The 19,648-nt window shown below is 38.4% G+C and overlaps 1 protein-coding gene across 4 annotated transcripts in view; it reads right to left on the bottom strand.

The window, feature by feature from the left end:
* The window catches only part of PAAF1 (proteasomal ATPase associated factor 1), a 41,804-nt gene that overhangs the window by 14,609 nt on the left and 7,547 nt on the right, over nt 1-19,648 (bottom strand). For 3 of the 4 annotated variants that reach the window (XM_077866979.1, XM_077866977.1, XM_077866980.1), the window contains 4 exons: nt 19,473-19,562; nt 9,518-9,616; nt 8,708-8,858; nt 2,175-2,369 (listed from right to left, as the gene is read on the bottom strand). In XM_077866979.1, the coding sequence (XP_077723105.1) occupies nt 2,175-2,369; nt 8,708-8,858; nt 9,518-9,616; nt 19,473-19,562 (535 nt within the window). The remainder of the gene's footprint in view (nt 1-2,174; nt 2,370-8,707; nt 8,859-9,517; nt 9,617-19,472; nt 19,563-19,648) is intronic. The other variant, XM_077866978.1, reaches the window with a different exon arrangement.

Genomic DNA, 19,648 nt, shown 5'->3' with positions numbered 1-19,648 from the left:
CTGAGCACACAGCCCGACGCAGGGCTGGATCTCATGATCCTGAGATCATGACCTGAGCCAAACCCAAGAGTTGGACACTTAACTGACTGAGCCACCCTGAAAACTGTACTTAAAAAAACAAACAAAAAAAACCCTATCAATTTTATTTATTTTTAAAGATTTTTATTTATTTGAGGGAGAGAGTGCAGTGAGAGAGAGCATGAGCAGGGGGAGGGGTACAGAGAGAGGGGGAAGAGACTCCAGGACCTCAGATCATGACCTGAGTTGAAGGCAGATGCTTAACCCAATGAGCCCAGACTAACCCAGATCCCCCTCAAAAACTGTATTTTCTGCTCAATTTTGCTGCGAACCTGCAACTGCTCTAAAAAATAAAGTTTTGCGTTTTTGTTTATTTTTTTAATGTGCGAAGCAAATGTGATGGTAGAATAATAGTCCTGTAGAAACAGAAAAGCAACTATTAGTTACAATCACAGGAAGAAAAGAATGCAAGTTGCCTTATTAGGACATTATCATTTTGACTCCCCAAAGCTATCATTCTACTCACCTATTTCCCACTACTTCTACTCTTTTTTTTTGGTTTAAGAAATATATTTTTTTAAAGATTTTTTTTAGGGACTCCTGGGTGGCTCAGTGGTTGAGCGTCTGCCTTTGGCTCAGGGCGTGATCCCAGAGTTCCGGGATCAAGTCCCACATTGGGCTCTCTGCAAGGAGCCTGCTTCTCCCTCTACCTATGTCTCTATCTTCTCTCTGTGTCTCTTATGAATAAGTAAATAAAATCTTAAAAAAAATAAAAATAAATATTTTTTAAAAAGATTTTATTTTTATTTTTTATTTTATTTTATTTTTAATTTTTATTTATTTATGATAGTCACACAGAGAGAGAGAGAGAGGCAGAGACACAGGCAGAGGGAGAAGCAGGCTCCATGCCGGGAGCCCGACGTGGAATTCGATCCCAGATCTCCAGGATCAGCCCTGGGCCAAAGGCAGGCGCCAAACCGCTGCGCCACCCAGGGATCCCAAGATTTTATTTTTAAGTAATCGCTACCCCATTCAAGATGGCACTTGAATCCACAACTCCAATATCAAGAGTTGCATATTCCACTGCCGGGGCAGGTGCCCCTAAAGATTTTTTTAAGTAATCTCTACACACAACATAGGACTCAAGCTTATAACTCTGAGATGGAGAGTCACATGCTCTACCAACGGAGCAGTCAAGTGCCCTGCACTATTACTATTCTAAATCCAACCTACACAGCCAAATATACCTTTCTTTCTAGTAAATTTCACCTCCAAACCATTTCAATGTTAACTGCCCCTAGCTCTACTCCCAGCTCCCATTCTCCCATCCTTCCCATTCTTGTCTGTTCAACTCAAATTAATCTTTTAAGGTTCAAGTCAACTTCTTTGTGACAACTTTCTCATCTACACTAACCTAAAATATAAAATACTCTCTTCTTCCAAAAAAACCTATTTTATTTGCATTAAGAATCATTAAGTTGGGGATGCCTGAGTGGCTCAGCAGTTGAGCATCTGCCTTTGGCTCAGGGCGTGATCCTGGAATGCCTGGATTGAGTCCCATATCGGGTTCCCTGCATGGAGCCTGCTTCTCCCTCTACCTATGTCTCTGCCTCTCTCTCTTTCTGTGTCTCTCATGAATAAATAAAATCTTTAAAAAAAAAAGAATCATTAAGTTGTTGGGGCACCTGGGTGGGTCAGTCAGTTAAGATCTGCCTTTGGCTCCAGTCATGATCCCGGGGTCCTGGAGAGTCTGCTGTCATGCTCAGGGAAGTTTGCTTTTCTCTCTTCCTGCCCCCTGTTCGTGCTCTCTCTCACGCTCTCAAATAAATAAATAAATAAATAATCTTTTAAAAAATTATGTTAAAGAAAGAATCATTAAGTTCTTTTAGCTAAAATTTTTTTGTTGTTTTATAGGCATCAGTCTTACCTGCTAAACTAGATTGTACTTACTCAAATATAGGTAACAATGACATACACTTTTGTAGATTCCAAAACAACAGAAACATAGTAGGTATGCAATAAATATTAAACTTATGGTGAAAATACAAATACCAGCCAAGACAAAGAAAAGATGAGGAAGAAAAGGAGAAGCTAGGACAAACACTGAAGGTGCCTAAGGAAACAAAATAAACTCAACATAATAATTATCAACTTACTAGGCGTCTGCTCAGGGGAGCCAAGGTTTATGGAGTTGTCAGCAGCACCCACAGCCACTCCATTGATGGAAGAACCACAGTCTGCAATGACACCCAGGCAGGCTGAGCGTCCACAATCCCAAAGTCGTGCTGTCCCATCTCGAGAACCAGACACCACATTCCTCCCTCGATCAACAATGGCTGTATCCAGAATACCTGAGGGGGGAAGGGGGGGGAAAGACGCTGTGATGGAGTGGGTCATAAAGGAACTACAAGGGCAGAAAAGATGGATCTGCATAAATGACTTCATTGCTTCACAAACATGTGTTGGATATGTACTACACGCTGGGTAAGTTCAAGTCCTGGAAAAACAGAAATAGAAGAGAGTCCTTGCTCTCCAATGGTTCAAAGACTAGCCCTTAGAGACAGATATGGAAAAAGGTTTGGATTTAATTCTTAGTGGAGTGTCCTAGAATAGTGGTTTTCAAGGTTTTTTTTATTTTGTTTTTTGTTTTTGGTGTTTCTTTTTTTATATTTTATTTATTCATTCATGAGAGACACACAAAGAGGCAGAGACACAGGCAGAGGGAAAAGCAGGCTCCATGGAGGGAGCCCGATGTGGTACTCAATCCTGGGACTCCAAGATCATGCCCCTGAACAGAAGGCAGATGCTCAACTGCTGAGCCACCCAAGTGCCCCAGTTTTCAAGCTTTAATTTTGGCTTTAAAACTTTTTTTTTTTTTTTAAGATTTTAGTTATTTATTCATGAGAGACACAGAGAGAGAGAGGCAGAAACACAGGCAGAGGGAGAAGTAGGCTCCATGAAGGGAGCCTGATGTGGGACTCCATCTCAGAACTCCAGGATCACACCTTGAGCCAAAGGCAGATGCTCAACTGCTGAGCCACCCAGGCATCCCTAAACCATGTTTCTTAAATAAAAATTGAGAAATTGAGAAGACATCTTAGTTCAGTTTGAAAATCACTGTCTTATTGCTTCCATTGAGAACTAATGGAAAGGATTAACTTCCCCATCTTAAAAAAATATGTGATTTCTGGTCTGGCCAAGATATAGTAGCCCCATTTCTCCTAGGGTCCTTTCCCTTATAACTGAAAAAACAAAAAAACAAAAAAACAAAACAAACAAACAAAAAAACCACCAAAAACCAAAAACTGGACAAAAGACAGAAAGTATAAGAAGACTGAAAGATGGAAAGGCGGCAAACCACCGAGGGATCTAGGACTTGAAGAGCAGGGTAACGAATTCCCTGGATTTCCTTATTGCTTCCCATATACTCTGGATAGGATACTGCAAAAGTCTGCAACAAAGAATTAAAAAAAAAACAAACAAACAAACAGGGACACGTGGGTGGCTCAGTGGTTGAGTGTCTGCCTTTGGGTCAGGGTGTGATCTTGGGGTCCTGGGATCAAGTTCTGCATCAGGCTTCCGATGGGGAACCTGCTTCTCCCTCTACCTATGTCTCTGCCTCTCTCTCTGTGTCTCTCATGAATAAATAAATCTTTAAAAACAAACAGACAACAACAAAAAAGGTGAAATTAAAAAAAAACAAAAGAAAACAAAAAACAAAAAACCAACTCCAAGAAATGTCTGTTGCAAAAGACTGGGAAAGTATTGGCCTAACAGAAAATTTTGGAAATTAACTCAAATAGTAAGAGAAAAACTGCTACTTCCCCTTCCCCAAGGTCAGTGAGGTTAAACAGAGTGATCTTTTATTCCATCCCCAGTGAAGCAGGAGGTAGCAGTCCAATTCCCTTGACCCTTGACAATAATCAGGCCCAGCAGGGTACTGTCAGCACGGTCCAGTGGTGAGCTGAGACTCTACCCTGACCTGACAACAACAGGTGGAAAGAGGAAAAACAAAGTAGTGGGAAGTAGCATTCCACTTTCCCCCAACCGCCCTCTCACAATATGGTGGCATCTAGTATGGGTCTCTTCACTCTTAGATGACAAGAAAAAAAGAAAAAGGAACCTTACAGGACCTGGAACCTATGACAAATTACTCTAGAAAGAAGCTATAAAAGTAGCAGGAATGCCCTTGTAAGAGAGGCAGCCATAGCAAAAACCATAAAGACTTTAGATATTAAACCAAATTGACGTAAGTCCTCAACATATAAAACAGGATGAAAAAGCATTTGCCCTCAAGAAAAGATTCAGCTGAATTACATGTAAACATCCTAGCCAATGTCTGGGAATTAAGAATGTTAAATGAAACTATGACAAAAATAAGTATTAGCAAGAAATAGAGCAAAATTCATACATTTGGCAGTTTTCAAAAAGTTTACTATATTAAAATTACCTAGTTTTACTATTAGATTGGCTTAATGTTGCCAGGAAGAAAATATACACATATGAGAGAAGGGGTATGCATGCACGTGGGTGTGCATGTGCATCCGCATGCGCATTTGTGTGTGTATGTGTACACATGCCAAGACTAATGGCTGCGACTCAGATCTTAGAAATAACTGAGCCTTGAAGCACCTACTATTACTTGGAGGCAGCATATCTTATTTAAAAGAAAATACAGAGAGGAGATTGAAAATAATAGCTGAAGTGCTAAAAATGCAACCTGATTTCCTAAAATTATTCCACAAATATAAGCAGCTTTCCTGTTATAGTGAACAAAAAACTCAACCAATCAACTAAAATGGTGTTTCATTTGGCTTCAACATTTTCATAGATTATGAATGGATCTGGTACTTATTAGAAAGAATTATTATTATTCAAAAGATTATATTGTACATATCTCCAAATTCACCAAACTTAATTAAATGACCTGGGCAATTTAAAAACTTCAAACTAAAGTAATACCTTAGAGCTACTTAAAGACTCGTATACAGTAGTCTCCCCTTAACCACAGTGTCGTTCTGTGGTTTTAGTTACCCATGGTTAAACCCAGTCTGAAAATATTAAGTGGAAAATTCCAGAAATAAATAATTCATACATTTATTTATTTATTTATTTATTTATTTATTTATTCATTCATTCATTCATTCATTCATTCATTCATTCATTCAAACAGAACTCCTGGGTTCTGGCAGAGGGAGAAGCAGGCTGCATGCAGGGAGCTCAACATGGGACTCAATCCCGGGTCTCCAGGATCACAACTCAGGCTGCAGGCGGCGCTAAGCCGCTGCGCCACTGGGGCCGCCCAATTCATACATTTTAAATTGCATGCTGTTTTGAGTAGCATGATGAAATCTTGCACTGTCCCACTACATCATGTCCTGGATATGAATCACATCACTTTACCCAGCATATCCACACAGTGCACACTTGCCCATCACGTATCACAGGTTTGTATATATAGGAAAAGAAAGTATATACACATTTCAGTACTATCTGCAGCTTTAGGAATCCACTGGGGATCCCCCATAGATTAAGGGAGACTACTATATTACAAAGACAAAACTACTTTTAGTTTATCTTGTCACTGGAAAGATTTAAAAACATACACAAATCTTATCTCTGCTTGTTAATTAAAGAATACACTAATCCTTTATTTATATATAAAATATATATCTAAAAGTATAAGGGAAAACCAATTATATATTAACTAGGATCATATCTGTTTCTATTGGAAAAATTCTATTAGAATTAATCTATTAGAAATAACAATGTCTGCTTTTCACATATGACAAGTATGTTAAAACATCACAAATCTCACCTTCTTTGCCAGGGATTTAAAGTTTAGTTTTGTATTTTATATGAACAATAACATTTATTGTGTATTTATTATAATACCAGGGATTATGCTAAATCTTTGATATGCACCATCTCATTTAATATTGCTATCCCCATTTTATATGAGGAAACTAAGGCTCAGAATAGTTAAGCAACTTTTTTTTTTTTTAATTAAGCAATTATCTGTGGTCATACAAATTCTAGGTGGAAGAATTAAGATTTAAATCAAGATTTGGGGCACCCTTGGTGGCTCAGCGGTTTAGCACCTGCCTTCAGCCCAGGGCATGGTCCTGGAGACCCGGGATCGAGTCCCACGTCAGGCTCCCTGCATGGAGCCTGCTTCTCCCTCTGCCTGTGTCTCTGCCTCCCTCTCTTTCTGTGTGTGTCTCTCATGTATAAATAAATAAAATCTTTAAAAAAAAAAAATCAAGATTTTTATGTGTCCAAATCACATGCTTAAACACTCTACATACTGTCTCACTATCATCTTTTCATATACTAGAAGCAATAAGCAAGCCAGGGACTTAATCAAACCAACAAAAGTTTATCCTTTTGTTAGCATCCTAATGGTTCTTTGCAATAAGCATCAGGCTATGTTCAGTCCAGTGTTTCTGGTGGTTTCTTCTATGTCTCACTTGCCAAGACTTAACCTAGGCACTAAAAGACCATGTTCACTTTCAATACTATCTTCTGTTTCTCATTTACTCACCACTTGTGAAACCACTAAAGATCACAAATGCAGGTAATAATTCTTTATTCTGTTTTTTATGTGGTTTATGGCCTTTGCTAATAAACATGCTCCAAAATCTTTAAGCTAAAGAGATTATTTACAAAGGAGCTGTACAATGCAACTTGGAATTCATTTGGCTGGAGACAGTGACCCATATGCTGCTAAACAACAGAGATTAATTTTAATTTTCTGTGTTGTAGGAGAATAGGAAACACCAAACCTGGCCCTATTTTACAGAACTACCTGGGAAGGAGCATTCAACACCTGACAGACATTAGCCTAGATTTGACTTCATGTCATTTCTCCTACAGTTTATCACTTTTATTCAACCTAATAAAAAATCCTCCTCTGAAAGAAAAAAGTCAGAGTTGTTATATCTAGAGAAGCTCCCACCCCACCTGCGGACTTTCTCATAAGGCCAAAGAATGAATAGATTCAATCAGATTAACAAACATCAGGTAATTCACTCTAAGCTAAGTAATGCACATGTATTCTTGGGAAGAAATGAAGAACACTGGATGACTTAGGATTCATGTGGTAGGCATACTCAACTGCAGTAGCCCAAAGGAATTCCTAAGTTGAATGTGCGCTGACACGGAATACGCATTTTACGTTCTTGAACAGTTATATCTTGTTCCTTTGTAAAACTTCCCTGTGCCTCACAAATTCAGAAGGATGGCCAGATGTGAAGTAACTCAGGGTTCCTCTAGACCTGTTTGTCTCCTGGACTCCCCATTTATGCAGGCCAGTTTGACTCCTTAGACCAGTCAGTTTTTCAGGAAGAATGCAAGGAAGGCTCCAAATATCTTTTCTATTCATTCTCAATACATCTACGTACTAATAGTCTCAGAAATAACCTTGCTAAGGTTAACATGTATTTGCTAGATGATCTGTATGTAACCTGACAAATCATTATAAATAAATATTAAAATTTAAAACTCAACCACACGAGTTATTTATAATATAGTCAGGTACACAAAGCAAAAGACTAGTTTAAATACCATTTAAGTATAGGGCAATATATAATTAATTCTCAAATGAGTGGCACAGATAACATTTGGAACTATGGTTCCAAAGGAGGGAACAAGGTTAAGGAATTATTTGGGGATGTTATTACTTTTTCAAAAATATCTAAACTTGTAAAGCAAGAATAACATTTATCACCTTTAACATTTCAATTAAAGATAAAACATCTCTATGGGCAGCCCCGGTGGCCCAGCAGTTTCGTGCCGCTTTCAACCCAAGGTGTGATCCTGGAGACCTGGGATCGAGTCCCACATCAGGCTCCCTGCATGGAGCCTGCTTCTCCCTCTGCCTGTGTCTCTGCCTCCTCTCTCTCTTTCTTTCTCTCTCTCTCTCTCTGTGTCTGTCATGAATAAAATCTTAAAAAAAAAAGATAAAACATCTCTAATTTATAATTTTTTCCCACAAACCAACCAGTTACAAATGGAAAATGTTCTCATTCTGTCTCTATAACCTGGTATCAACTGGCTATATGGCTAATCCATTTTTAAAATCTGAACTGTGGGGGATCCCTGGGTGGCTCAGCAGTTTCGCGCCTGCCTTTGGCCCAGGGCGCGATCCTGGAGTTCCGGGATCCGGTCCCGCGTCGGGCTCCAGGCATGGAGCCTGCTTCTCCCTCTGCCTGTGTCTCTGCCTCTGCCTCTCTCTCTCTATGTCTATCATGAATAAATAAATAAAATCTTTAAAAAAAAATCTGAACTGTGACTTAAATCCATAGGAAATGACAGTAAGTACCAAGCTCCAACTTTGATATCTAGTGACAGAGCCATTTGCCACCCAGCTTCAAAGGACTAATGAGAAAATGTTGGCACACATCTCTCTCTCTCCCAGTACACAAGCAGATGACTTCCTCGGGAGGATTTTTTTTTTTCCACTTATCAATTGTGAAAACAACTATTTGTGTAAGGCAGTTAGTTCTAGATAGCAACAACAAGACTCAGTGTCAAAGGAATTTCTAATCCTTGAGGAAATACACCATTTAAATGGCCAGTTAGAGGAACTGTGTTTTATGCAGTTAATTAGCTTCTCTTTCCACCTTTTTTGGTGATTTGTCTCTGGGGATCATTAAAGAAGCCTTTTGGAGAATTCAGCCTTCATTACCTCCTTTGTGACCTTTGAAGGTCACCACACAGCTAGCATCTTCAGCTGACCAGATCTTCAGCTGGGCATCCATTCCCCCACTCAGAACCACAAGGCCTGATGGGAAAAACCTGCAACAATTCACATCAAACACATGTCCTTCCAAAACTCTCTGGAAAAACAAAAGAAAATTCCATGCTAGTTCTCTTGTCCATCCCCCGATATTCTCTTACCTCTCATATCCTTGGTCCCTGAAATGAAATGTCTACATGCTATACCTACATGCTGGGTTTTAAAACTATGGAAGTTCAAAAGGATCTCTTTAGCTCATTTGTATACCAGGTAGTGTTCTAAGATCTGTTAACTCCCTTTCCTGTAGCTTTGCCTACAGATGCTATGGATTTGAACTCCAAGGTTCTAACAGCCATCCTTAAGTCTAGTTCTACATATAAGGAGCTGAGGAGGCTTCAGGACTCCTTTACTCACCTCTTCTTAAAATCCTCTGTATAGGTTGGAGAGGCTTAGCCATATAATCAGTATAATAACCTAGCTAATCTGTCTTAGTAACTGATCACTGAAGGCAGTTCATACCAAGGGACCACCCACTTAGACATTCACTGGCCTGGCTTTTCCACTGTTCCAGCCCTAATCAGTTCTGGCAAATCAAGATTGAGGATGGTTCTGAGACTAACAAATGGGAAAACAAAGACCAATTGAAGTGCAGTGGTCCTATAAATTTAGAATGCACCACTCTTCTTCAGTGACCCAGTCTAAGGCTTCTCAGACCACCTTCCAGGTATAAGACCCTAAAAACATATCCAAAGTCTTTACTCTGAGCTCGCCATTGGAAGCCTGCCAGATCTTCATGGTCCCATCAGTGCTAGAAGACACACCAAGGCCGCCTCCACTGGAAATGTCCAGGCATGTTATCTGTTCAAGACAAGATAACTGGTGTTATAAATTATGAAATGCTCTTTTTCCCCTAAATTATGTTAAAGATCTCCCCTGTTTCACACTCCTCCAAGACTTCAAGCCTATGCTTTCCAGCACGAAGGACATGTGTTTACATGTGAAGGTTTGAGGTGTTATCCATCTCCTAACAAGGCTAGTTAGTGCCAACACCTCTTATTTCTCAAAACATAAAGATGTTCTTGTAATCATCTATAGTCTCTTGCTTCAACTAAAAATGTTTTACTCTCCCCATATCAGTTCTATCATTTCCATCTTTCGCTGTTTAAAAATTAAGATACCAGGGCAGCCCAGGTGGCTCAGTGATTTAGCGCCGCCTTCAGCCCAGGGCGTGATCCTGGAGACCCGGGATCGAGTCCCATGTCGGGCTCTCTGCATGGAGCCTGCTTCTCCCTCTGCCTGTGTCTCTGCCTCTCTCTCTCTCTCTCTCCCTCGCTCCCTCTCCCTCTCTGTGTCTCTCATGAATAAATAAATAAAATCTTAAAAAAAATTTTTTTCCTTAAAAAAAAAATCAAAAAACAAAAAACTAACATGTACTAGAAGGAGATTCAAGGAAAAGCAAAAATGTTTCCAATTTACTACTTTACATTCCCTCTCAAGTTCTAATTGCATGTATATGTGTATTTCAGAATAAGTAACAAAAAATTCTGATTCACTTATGCAGTTCCAACACTGGCAACCACTTCATGCATAAGCAATCATACACATGCATACATAACATCATTTTTATTAAAAAATACCCAGCTGCAAATATTCCAGAAATGTAGGACTGAGATATGTAATCCCAGGCACATTCTCAATACAATGATTCCCATAATACCTAAATTATTAAGGGAAAAGTAGGGTAGGCTTCAATTATCCAACCTTCTAGGGACACCTGGGTAGCTCAGTGGTTGAGTGGTTGTAGCCTTTGGCTCAGGTCGTGATCCAGAGTCCTGGGATTGAGTCCTGCATTGGGCTCCCTGCAGGGAGCCGGCTTCTCCCTCTGCCTATGTCTCTGTCTCTCTCATGAATAAATAAAATCTTAAAAAAAAAAATTAACCAACGGGGATCTCTGGGTGGCTCAGGGGTTTCGCGCCTGCCTTTAGCCCAGGGCGCGATCCTGGGACTCCAGGATCGAGTCCCGCGTGGGGCTCCAGGCTTGGAGCCTGCTTCTCCCTCTGCCTGTGTTTCTGCCTCTCTCTCTCTCTCTCTCTCTCTCTGTCTATCATAAATAAATAAATAAATCTTTAAAAAATCATAAAAAAAATTATCCAACATTCCATTTTTCTTTGTTCTAGCTAGTTGACCCACATCGACTACGTTTGGTAAGAATTAAAGGGATTAAAAAAAGGAACCAAAGGGATAATCTGTCAACTCTAATACTTTCTAAGACTTTTTCTTTTTTTTTTTCCTTAAGACTTTTTCTTCTTTATTTTGGTTCCTCAGAATAAAAGTACTGTTTTGTTTTTTTGTTTGTTTGTTTGTTTGTTTAAGATTTGTTTATTTGGGACAGCTGGGGTGGCTCCGCGGTTTGGCGCTGCCTTTAGCCCAGGGCGTGATCCTGGAGACCTGGGATGGAGTCCCACGTCAGGCTCTCTGCATGGGGCCTGCTTCTCCCTCTGTCTGTGTCTCTGCCTCTCTCTCTCTGTGTCTCTCATGAATAAATAAATATAATCTTAAAAAAAAAAAAAAGATTTGTTTATTTGAAAAGAGTATGTATGTGTACGCCCCTGCAGGGGGAGGGGCAGATGGAGAGAAAGAATCCTCAGGCAGACTCCCTGCTGAGTGTAGACCTGATGGGCTTGATCGCACAACCCAGAGATTATGACCTAAACTGAAATCAAGAGTCAGACGCTTAGGCAACTGAACCACCCTGGAATAAAAGTACTATTAACTTAATCGTGGATCCTTTAATTTTAAGGATTATGACAATTAATTATATCATGTTTTGTCATCATTTATAAAACATTTCCAAATACATTATATCATTTGATCTTCATAATAATTCCATTCTGCTCCTAGCTTACCATTGCTGGGTATTGAAGACACGGAGGTTAATGTGACATTCTATCTGACAATGCCTTCACATTTTAGTACAGGAGTACCCATCTCTCAGATCTTTCTTCCTTCTCCAAATCATACTACCACCCTAATATTGGGCCTTAAATCTGACTATTAGTATTGTCAATTAACTTTTCTTTCTTTCTTTCTTTCTTTCTTTCTTTCTTTCTTTCTTTCTTTCATTTATTTTATTTTATTTTATTTTATTTATTTTTTTATTGGTGTTCAATTTACCAACATACAGAATAACCCCCAGTGCCCGTCACCCATTCACTCCCACCCCCCGCCCTCCTCCCCTTCTACCACCCCTAGTTCGTTTCCCAGAGTTAGCAGTCTTTACGTTCTGTCTCCCTTTCTGATATTTCCCACACATTTCTTCTCCCTTCGCTTATATTCCCTTTCACTATTATTTATATTCCCCACATGAATGAGAACATATAATGTTTGTCCTTCTCCGACTGACTTACTTCACTCAGCTGTCAATTAACTTTTCAACTCTATGTCTGGCTCTCCAACTACATGACAAGCTGTGTCAGAAAAATGTCCAGAACTTTTTTTTTGAAAGATTTTATTTTTAAGTAATATCTATACCCAATGCAGGGCTTAAACTTATAACCCTGAGATCAAGAGTTCCATGTTCTATTGACTGAGCAAGGCAGGAGCCTGTCCAGCATTTTCTTAACACATTCATAGACTGTGTACATAGTGACCACTCAATAAATACCAAACGACAGCAGTTTGGTAATAAGAATGAAGTATCTTAACAACAGTAGGTAGGTGAGTAAAGCCATTTAACCCATATCAATAAAAGCAACTACTGTCCCAATTTGCAGGGCCCCAGAAACAAGACATTTAATTAAACACCTTTCTACTCACTCTGAAATAGATTTTTTTTAAAAAGATTTTATTTATTTATTCATGAGAGACACACACACACACACAGAGAGAGAGAGAGAGAGAGAGAGAGAGAGAGAGGCAGAGACACAAAGAGAGGAGAAGCATGCTCCATGCCCAACGTGGGACTGGATCCTAGGTCTCCAGGATCATGCCCTGGGCCAAAGGCAGGCACCAAACGGCTAAGCCACCCAGGGATCCCCAACTCTGAAATAGATTTAATCCATAAAGCAACATAGTTCAATTTTTCTGGTGCTATCAGATGCCAGTTAGGCATCTACCTTTGGCTCTATAGTGGTTACAGCAAACTTAACATGTTCAAAACAAAACTCTCATTTCCCCTTGCTTCACACCAATACAACTAGTTGACTTTAATTAGTAAATGGCACCACAATTTATCCACTTCTTTGGAAATTTTTGGAATCATCCCAACTCCTCATTTTCTCTCACATCTCATATTCAAGTCATTAGCAAATACTGTTTGGTCCCATACCCCAAAAGGGTAGGCACTACACCACAGTTTTATTCATTGCTGGAGTCCTAGTGCCCAGAGTACCTGGATTATGGTAGGAGATTAATAAATAGATAAATTGCCTAATAATGAACTAAAAAAGAGGAAAGGAGAATAAGAAATAGAAAAGGGGCACAATTGGGCGCCTGGGTGGCTCAGTGGTTGAGTGTCTGCCTTTGGCTCAGGTTGTGATCCCAGGGTCCTGGGATCAAGTTCTGCAGCAGGCTCCCCATGGGGAGCCTGCTTCTCCCTCGGTCTCTCATGAATGAATAAATAAATAAATAAATAAATAAATAAATAAATAAATAAATATTTTAAAATATTTATTTATTAAAAATAAATAAGTAAATATTCATTCATTCATGAGACACACACACACACACACACACACACACACACACCCACAGAGGCAAGACAAAGGCAGAGGGAGAAGCAGGCTCCACACAGGGAGCCTGATGTGGGACTCGATCCCGGGACTCAGGGATCACAACCTGAGCCAAACGCAGTGGCTCAACCGCTGAGCCACCCAGACATCCCAAATAAATAAAATCTTAAAAAAAAGGGATCCCTGGGTGGCGCAGCGGTTTGGCGCCTGCCTTTGGCCCAGGGCGCGATCCTGGAGACCCCGGATCGAATCCCACATCAGGCTCCCGGTGCATGGAGCCTGCTTCTCCCTCTGCCTATGTCTCTGCCTCTCTCTCTCTCTCTCTGTGACTATCATAAATAAATAAAAATTAAAAAAATAAATAAATAAAAATCTTAAAAAAAAAAAAAAAAAAAAAAAAGACTCTCCAAAATTTTTTTAAAAGGGCACAATTAATAATTCTTAAAAATGACCTACTTCTCTCAACTATTCTCAAAACAAGTAAATTTGGGGGCACCTGGCTGGCCCCATTGGTAGAGCTTGTGACTCTTGATCTCAGGGGTGTGAGTTCAAGCTCGATGTTACTTTAAAAAAAAAAGTAAATTTAATTTTAAAATGTTGAATGTTATATGTATTATATACTATATTCTTACAATAAAATAAGCTGGAGAAAAGAAAAAAAATGACCTATTTCTCAAAAGGTTTTCCCAACTATGCCAACAAGTTTATCACTTCCTCCCTAGTCTACAGCACTATGTTCTTATATTGCAGTGGTTGTCAATCAGGGACAAATTAGCTCATTACACTGGGTCATATCTGGAAACATTTTTAGTTGTCACAATTGGGGAACATCTCCCCACAATAAAGAATTACCCAGCTCAAAATGTCAATAGTGCATGGTTGAGAAACTTTGAACTGTTCTATTATATCCCCTCAGTTAACATAATATGGTCCCTGGAGGGGACAGGGATATTGTCACCTTACCTGTTTTACATATCTTTGCAGTCCTAATTCCTAGATCTAAAAAGTAATTGAATCTGAATAATCCAGTTCTTCCAAAGTGACAGAACACTGAAGAGTAGATTTTAGGTCATACCAGGTATCTCCTTTCTCCAAATATTTATTAAAGAGGAAAAGAAACTAACATTTATTAAATAGCTATTATGTACCAGATGTGTAACAGACACTACCCTCATATAATACCCTCAAAGATCTGTAAGAAAGGTATTATTTCTATTTTTCTTTCTGAGGTTTAAGAAGTGATTAAGTAATATCCCATGGTGACACAACGGGGCCAGGATGCAAACCTAGGTCAGAGTGTAAGGATCTATTTCTTAGTTACAGCAAAAAAAAAAAAAAAAAAAAAAACAGATCAATGGGATAATCCTAAATATTGGATAAATATGACAATTCAAGTGAGTGAGATAAAGGATGGATTACTTTACAGTGCCTTGATATGCTAGTCATTTCAAAAAGAATTAAGTTTGATCCCTACTTTTTTTTAAGATTTTACTTATTTGAGAGTTACAGAGAGAGAGAGAGAGAGAACACAGTGGGGTAAGGAGGAGAGGGAGAAGCAAACTCTCCACTGAGCAGGAAGCCGAAAGCGAGGCTTGATCCCAGGACCCTGAAATCATGACCAGAGCCAAAGGCAACCACTTAAGGCCACCAAGGTGCCCTATTAGATCCCTACTTTAAAGCAAATAACAAAAATAAATTTTGAAATATATATTAAAAAAAACAGGGATCCCTGGGTGGCGCAGCAGTTTAGCGCCAGCCTTTGGCCCAGGGCGCGATCCTGGAGACCTGGGATCGAATCCCACGTCGGGCTCCCGGTGCATGGAGCCTGCTTCTCCCTCTGCCTATGTCTCTGCCTCTCTCTCTCTCTCTGTGTGTGTGACTATCATAAATAAATAAAAATTAAAAAAAAAAAAAGAATTTCTTCACAAAAAAAAGAGAGAAAAATAAATAAAAAAAAAATAAAAAATAAAAAATAAAAATAAAAAATAAAAAAACATAAAAATTCAAAGAAAATACTATAATTTTATTTAATACTTATTATTTTAATACTTATATCATGCTTATTATGTTTCAGACCAAATTCTGTTTCAATCCCTGTAACAATCCTATGAGATATGTTGTATGTTATATGTATTATATACTATATTCTTACAATAAAATAAGCTGGAGAAAAGAAAAAAAAATGACCTATTTCTCCAAAGGTTTTTCCAACTATGCCAACAAGTTTATCACTTCCTCCCTGGTCTTCAGTACTACGTTCTTATATTGCAGTGGTTGTCAACCAGGGACAAATTAGCTCATTACATTGGGTCATGTCTGGAAACATTTTTAGTTGTCACAATTGGGGAAGAGCCCCCCACAATAAAGAATTACCCAGCTCAAAATATCAATAGTGCATGGTTGCAAAACTGATCTGTTCTATTATCTTTTATTTTACAAATAAAAAAATCTGTAACATAGAGATTAAGCACCCAGCCTAAGGTCACAGTAAATGGCAGAACCAAAATTCAAATTCAAGGAGTCAAATCCAATGAGTATCTCTAGAGTCTATGCTCTTACTCATTATGCTGTGCAATTAAAAGTGAATATATATATATATAAGGGCAACTGAGTAGCTCAGTTGGTTAAGTGTCTGACTCTTGATTTCAGCTCAGGTCATGATCTCAGGGTTGTTAGATCGAGCCCCACACTGGGCTTCGTGCTGGATATTGAGCCTGCTTAGGATTCTCTCTCCCTTTGCCCCTCCCCTACCTCTCTCCCTCTCTTAAAAAACGGGGGGAGGGGGGGCACTTACTTGCTTGGCTCAGTGGTTGAGCATCTACCTTTGGCTCAAGTTGTGATCCCGGGGTCCTGGGACCGAGTTCTGCATCAGCTCCCCGCAAGGAGCCTGCTTCTCCCTCTGCCTATTCTCTCTGCCTCTCTCTGTGTATCTCTCATGAATAAACAAATAAAATCTTAAAAAAAAAAAAAGAGTGACTATATATGAAATCACGGGCTACCCTAAGCAAGATGCCATAAATAGTTACCATAAAGGAATAGATTGATGGGTTTTATTATCTACATATATTAAATATCTGTATGTCAAGATACAAACAAACAATAATAAACAATAAGCAAGAAGAAACTATCTGCAAAATATATGGCAAAGGGTCAATACCTTTAATATGAGAGCTCTTACCAATAAAGAAAAAAATTCACTTAGAAAAATGAGCAAATGACACAAAGAGTGGCCAGTAAATATATGAAAAAGTGGTCATCCGTGATTAATCAAAGGAACACAAATTGAAATAACAATGAAATACGATCTCTCAAACTGATAAAACTTAAGAAAAAAACATTGAATACTCAGTATTGATAAAGAATGTCAAAAAAAAAAAAAAAAAAAAGAATGTCAAGTCAGATTGGTAGAAAAGCTAAAGAGTAAAAAAAGCCTTTTTAGCCAATGGACAGGGCCCACTTGTAGGTCAATCAATCAAAAAATTCAGTTAAAGGGAAGCTGGGTGGCTCAGTGGTTTAGTGCCGCCTTCAGCCTAGGGCGTGATCCTGGAGACCCAGGTTAGAGTCACACATCAGGCTCCCTGCATGGAGCCTGCTTCTCCCTCTGCCTATGTCTCTGCCTCTCTCGGTAGCTCTCATGAATAAATTAATAAAATTAAAAAAAAATTCAGTTAAAGTAGCAAATAATAAAAAATAATATATATATATCCATATTTTAACTCAAATATATAAATGTACATAAAATTCACTAATCTTTTCATTAGTCTATTGATCTCTGCAAGGAAGTTTCACCTTGACTTTCTGTAATAAACTACTAACCGAAAGGCATAATTCATAACTTGATTTCTTTAAAGCAAGGTAAATCTTTAGTCACATTTATAAAGCAATCTAAGAGTAAAAATTCACCTAGGATTTAAGAAGAAAAATCTTTTCCCTAACATCTTGCATTTATTTTGTCCACATATACTATTATGGCAGTTTTTTAGAAATGTATGTATTTTAGAGAGAGCATGAGGAGAGGAAGGGGCAGAGGGAGAAGATGAGAGAGAATCTCAAACAGACTCCGCATTGAGCCAGGAGCCTGATGCTGGGCTCGATCCCAAGATGCTGAGATCGTGATCTGAGCTGAAATCAAGAGCCAGATGCTCAACAGACTGACCCACCCAGGTGCCCCTATTTTAACAGTTTTTTAAAAACCTCTTCTTTATCAAGTCTTTACAAAGCAATCAATGTAGTTTTTTTTTTTTTAATTTATTCATGAGAGACACAGAGAAAGAGGCAGAGACATGGGCAGACAGAAAAGCAGGCTCCTCGAAGGGAGCCCAACGTGGGACTTGATCCCTGGACCCCAGGATCACGTCCTGAGCTGAAGGCAGACACTCAATTGCTGAGCCACTCAGGTGTTCCTCAATTTAGTTTTCAAAGATATAATCACTCTTCCTTTTCATATTCATACTACATTGGTTTACCATATTTAATTAACATAATTTCAAAAACAATGTAACTGATACTATAACTTATTCTTGGTGATCAGTTGACTTAACCAGTATTGTCAGCAGTATACAGATCTCAGAGAAGAGCTTATAAGCTGTAAATGTGCTGTGAGATCAGTCAGTACATTTTACACAGAAAATGCAGAGCAAGTTACTTCAATAAATTAGTTAAGTCAAAGTCAGTTAGAATATACCAAAAGACTTAAAATTTGCATTCCCTGGACTCAGCAACTCTATTTTATAAATGTATTCTAATTTCTTCCTATCTTTCTGAGTAAAGGGTTAGCTATATTATCAAAATATGAAATCAGGAATACCTGAAAAATATCTGAAAGTCCAAGTAATATAAGACTGGAAAAATGAATTGTCATAAAATGATACAGTGGAATACTATGCAGCTCTTAAAGGAATATGTAGAAAGATGATATAAAATGATGTAAATAATATATTATTAAGGAATAAAAAGCAAGTTATAAAACAGCATGTACTATAAAAGCCTATTTTGGTAAAATATTTAAAGAAAAAGACGGAGAATTAACTGAAATATAAAGCTTAGCATGAAAAAAAAAAGCTTAGCATGGTGCAGACACATAATAGACAATCAATAAATGTTAGCTATTACTACTATAATTATTATTAATATAGACTTTGTAACAAAAGTTCACAATAGTTATCTTTAGGTTGTAAAATATGAGTGATTTTCCACCTTTTTGTATTTCCTAAATTTTCATCACTAAATCTACATCTGTTTTGTACTAAGGATAAAAATAGCTACTTTGTAAAATATACCATACAATAAGAAATGGAAGCCTTTAATATTATCAGTTTATCCACATATTTCCCATTTATGTTTCCAAAAAGATCATGGTAGTCGAAAGGGCATTATCACAAAGACCTCTGAAAATTATTCCTCAATATGCTGTACTTGGAATTTTGAGAAAATGTCCCTGTCCCGTAGGCAATGAGACAGAAAAAATGAGCAGTGACGAATTATACTAACACAGCTGCTATCACTCTCCAAAAGCCATTATGTAGCTCTGCTAAAACATAAATAAGTAAACTTCAGACCATTCCATTCTCTAAGATTACCAGTGAGTCGATTTGTATACATATTCTATGTGGGCCCAAATACCAGTTTGGCCAAACATATCACACTTCTTTTTTTTTTTTTTTTTTTTTATTTATTTATTTATGATAGTCACAGAGAGAGAAAGAGAGAGAGGCAGAGACACAGGCAGAGGGAGAAGCAGGCTCCATGCACCGGAAGCCCGATGTGGGATTCGATCCCGGGTCTCCAGGATCGCGCCCTGGGCCAAAGGCAGGCGCCAAACCGCTGCGCCACCCAGGGATCCCCATATCACACTTCTATGGTACCTTAACAATACACAGTAAATGAAATACTATTAATTATGAATATGTTTATAGCTCTCAAGCAGATAAAATGAAAAACTAACATGCTATTATATTCTCTGCTCATTTTATCAAAATACTCACACTCTTTGCATGAATTCTGGAAAAAGTAGTGTACGGTGCCAAAAACTTCGAGGATGCATTTTCCTTTGGACAAGAAATATGAATGCTTTTCTAAACAGAGAGGATAAGATGAAATTCATCAGTAAAGTTACTGCAATAGAATGAAAGGTTCTTAAAGAAAATATTAGGATGATAGG

The sequence above is a fragment of the Canis aureus genome, chromosome 23, assembly GCF_053574225.1.
Source record: "Canis aureus isolate CA01 chromosome 23, VMU_Caureus_v.1.0, whole genome shotgun sequence".
NCBI classification, from domain to species: domain Eukaryota; kingdom Metazoa; phylum Chordata; class Mammalia; order Carnivora; family Canidae; genus Canis; species Canis aureus.
Note: the sequence above shows the minus strand (reverse complement) of the source record. Positions and strands in the feature narration are given on the sequence as shown.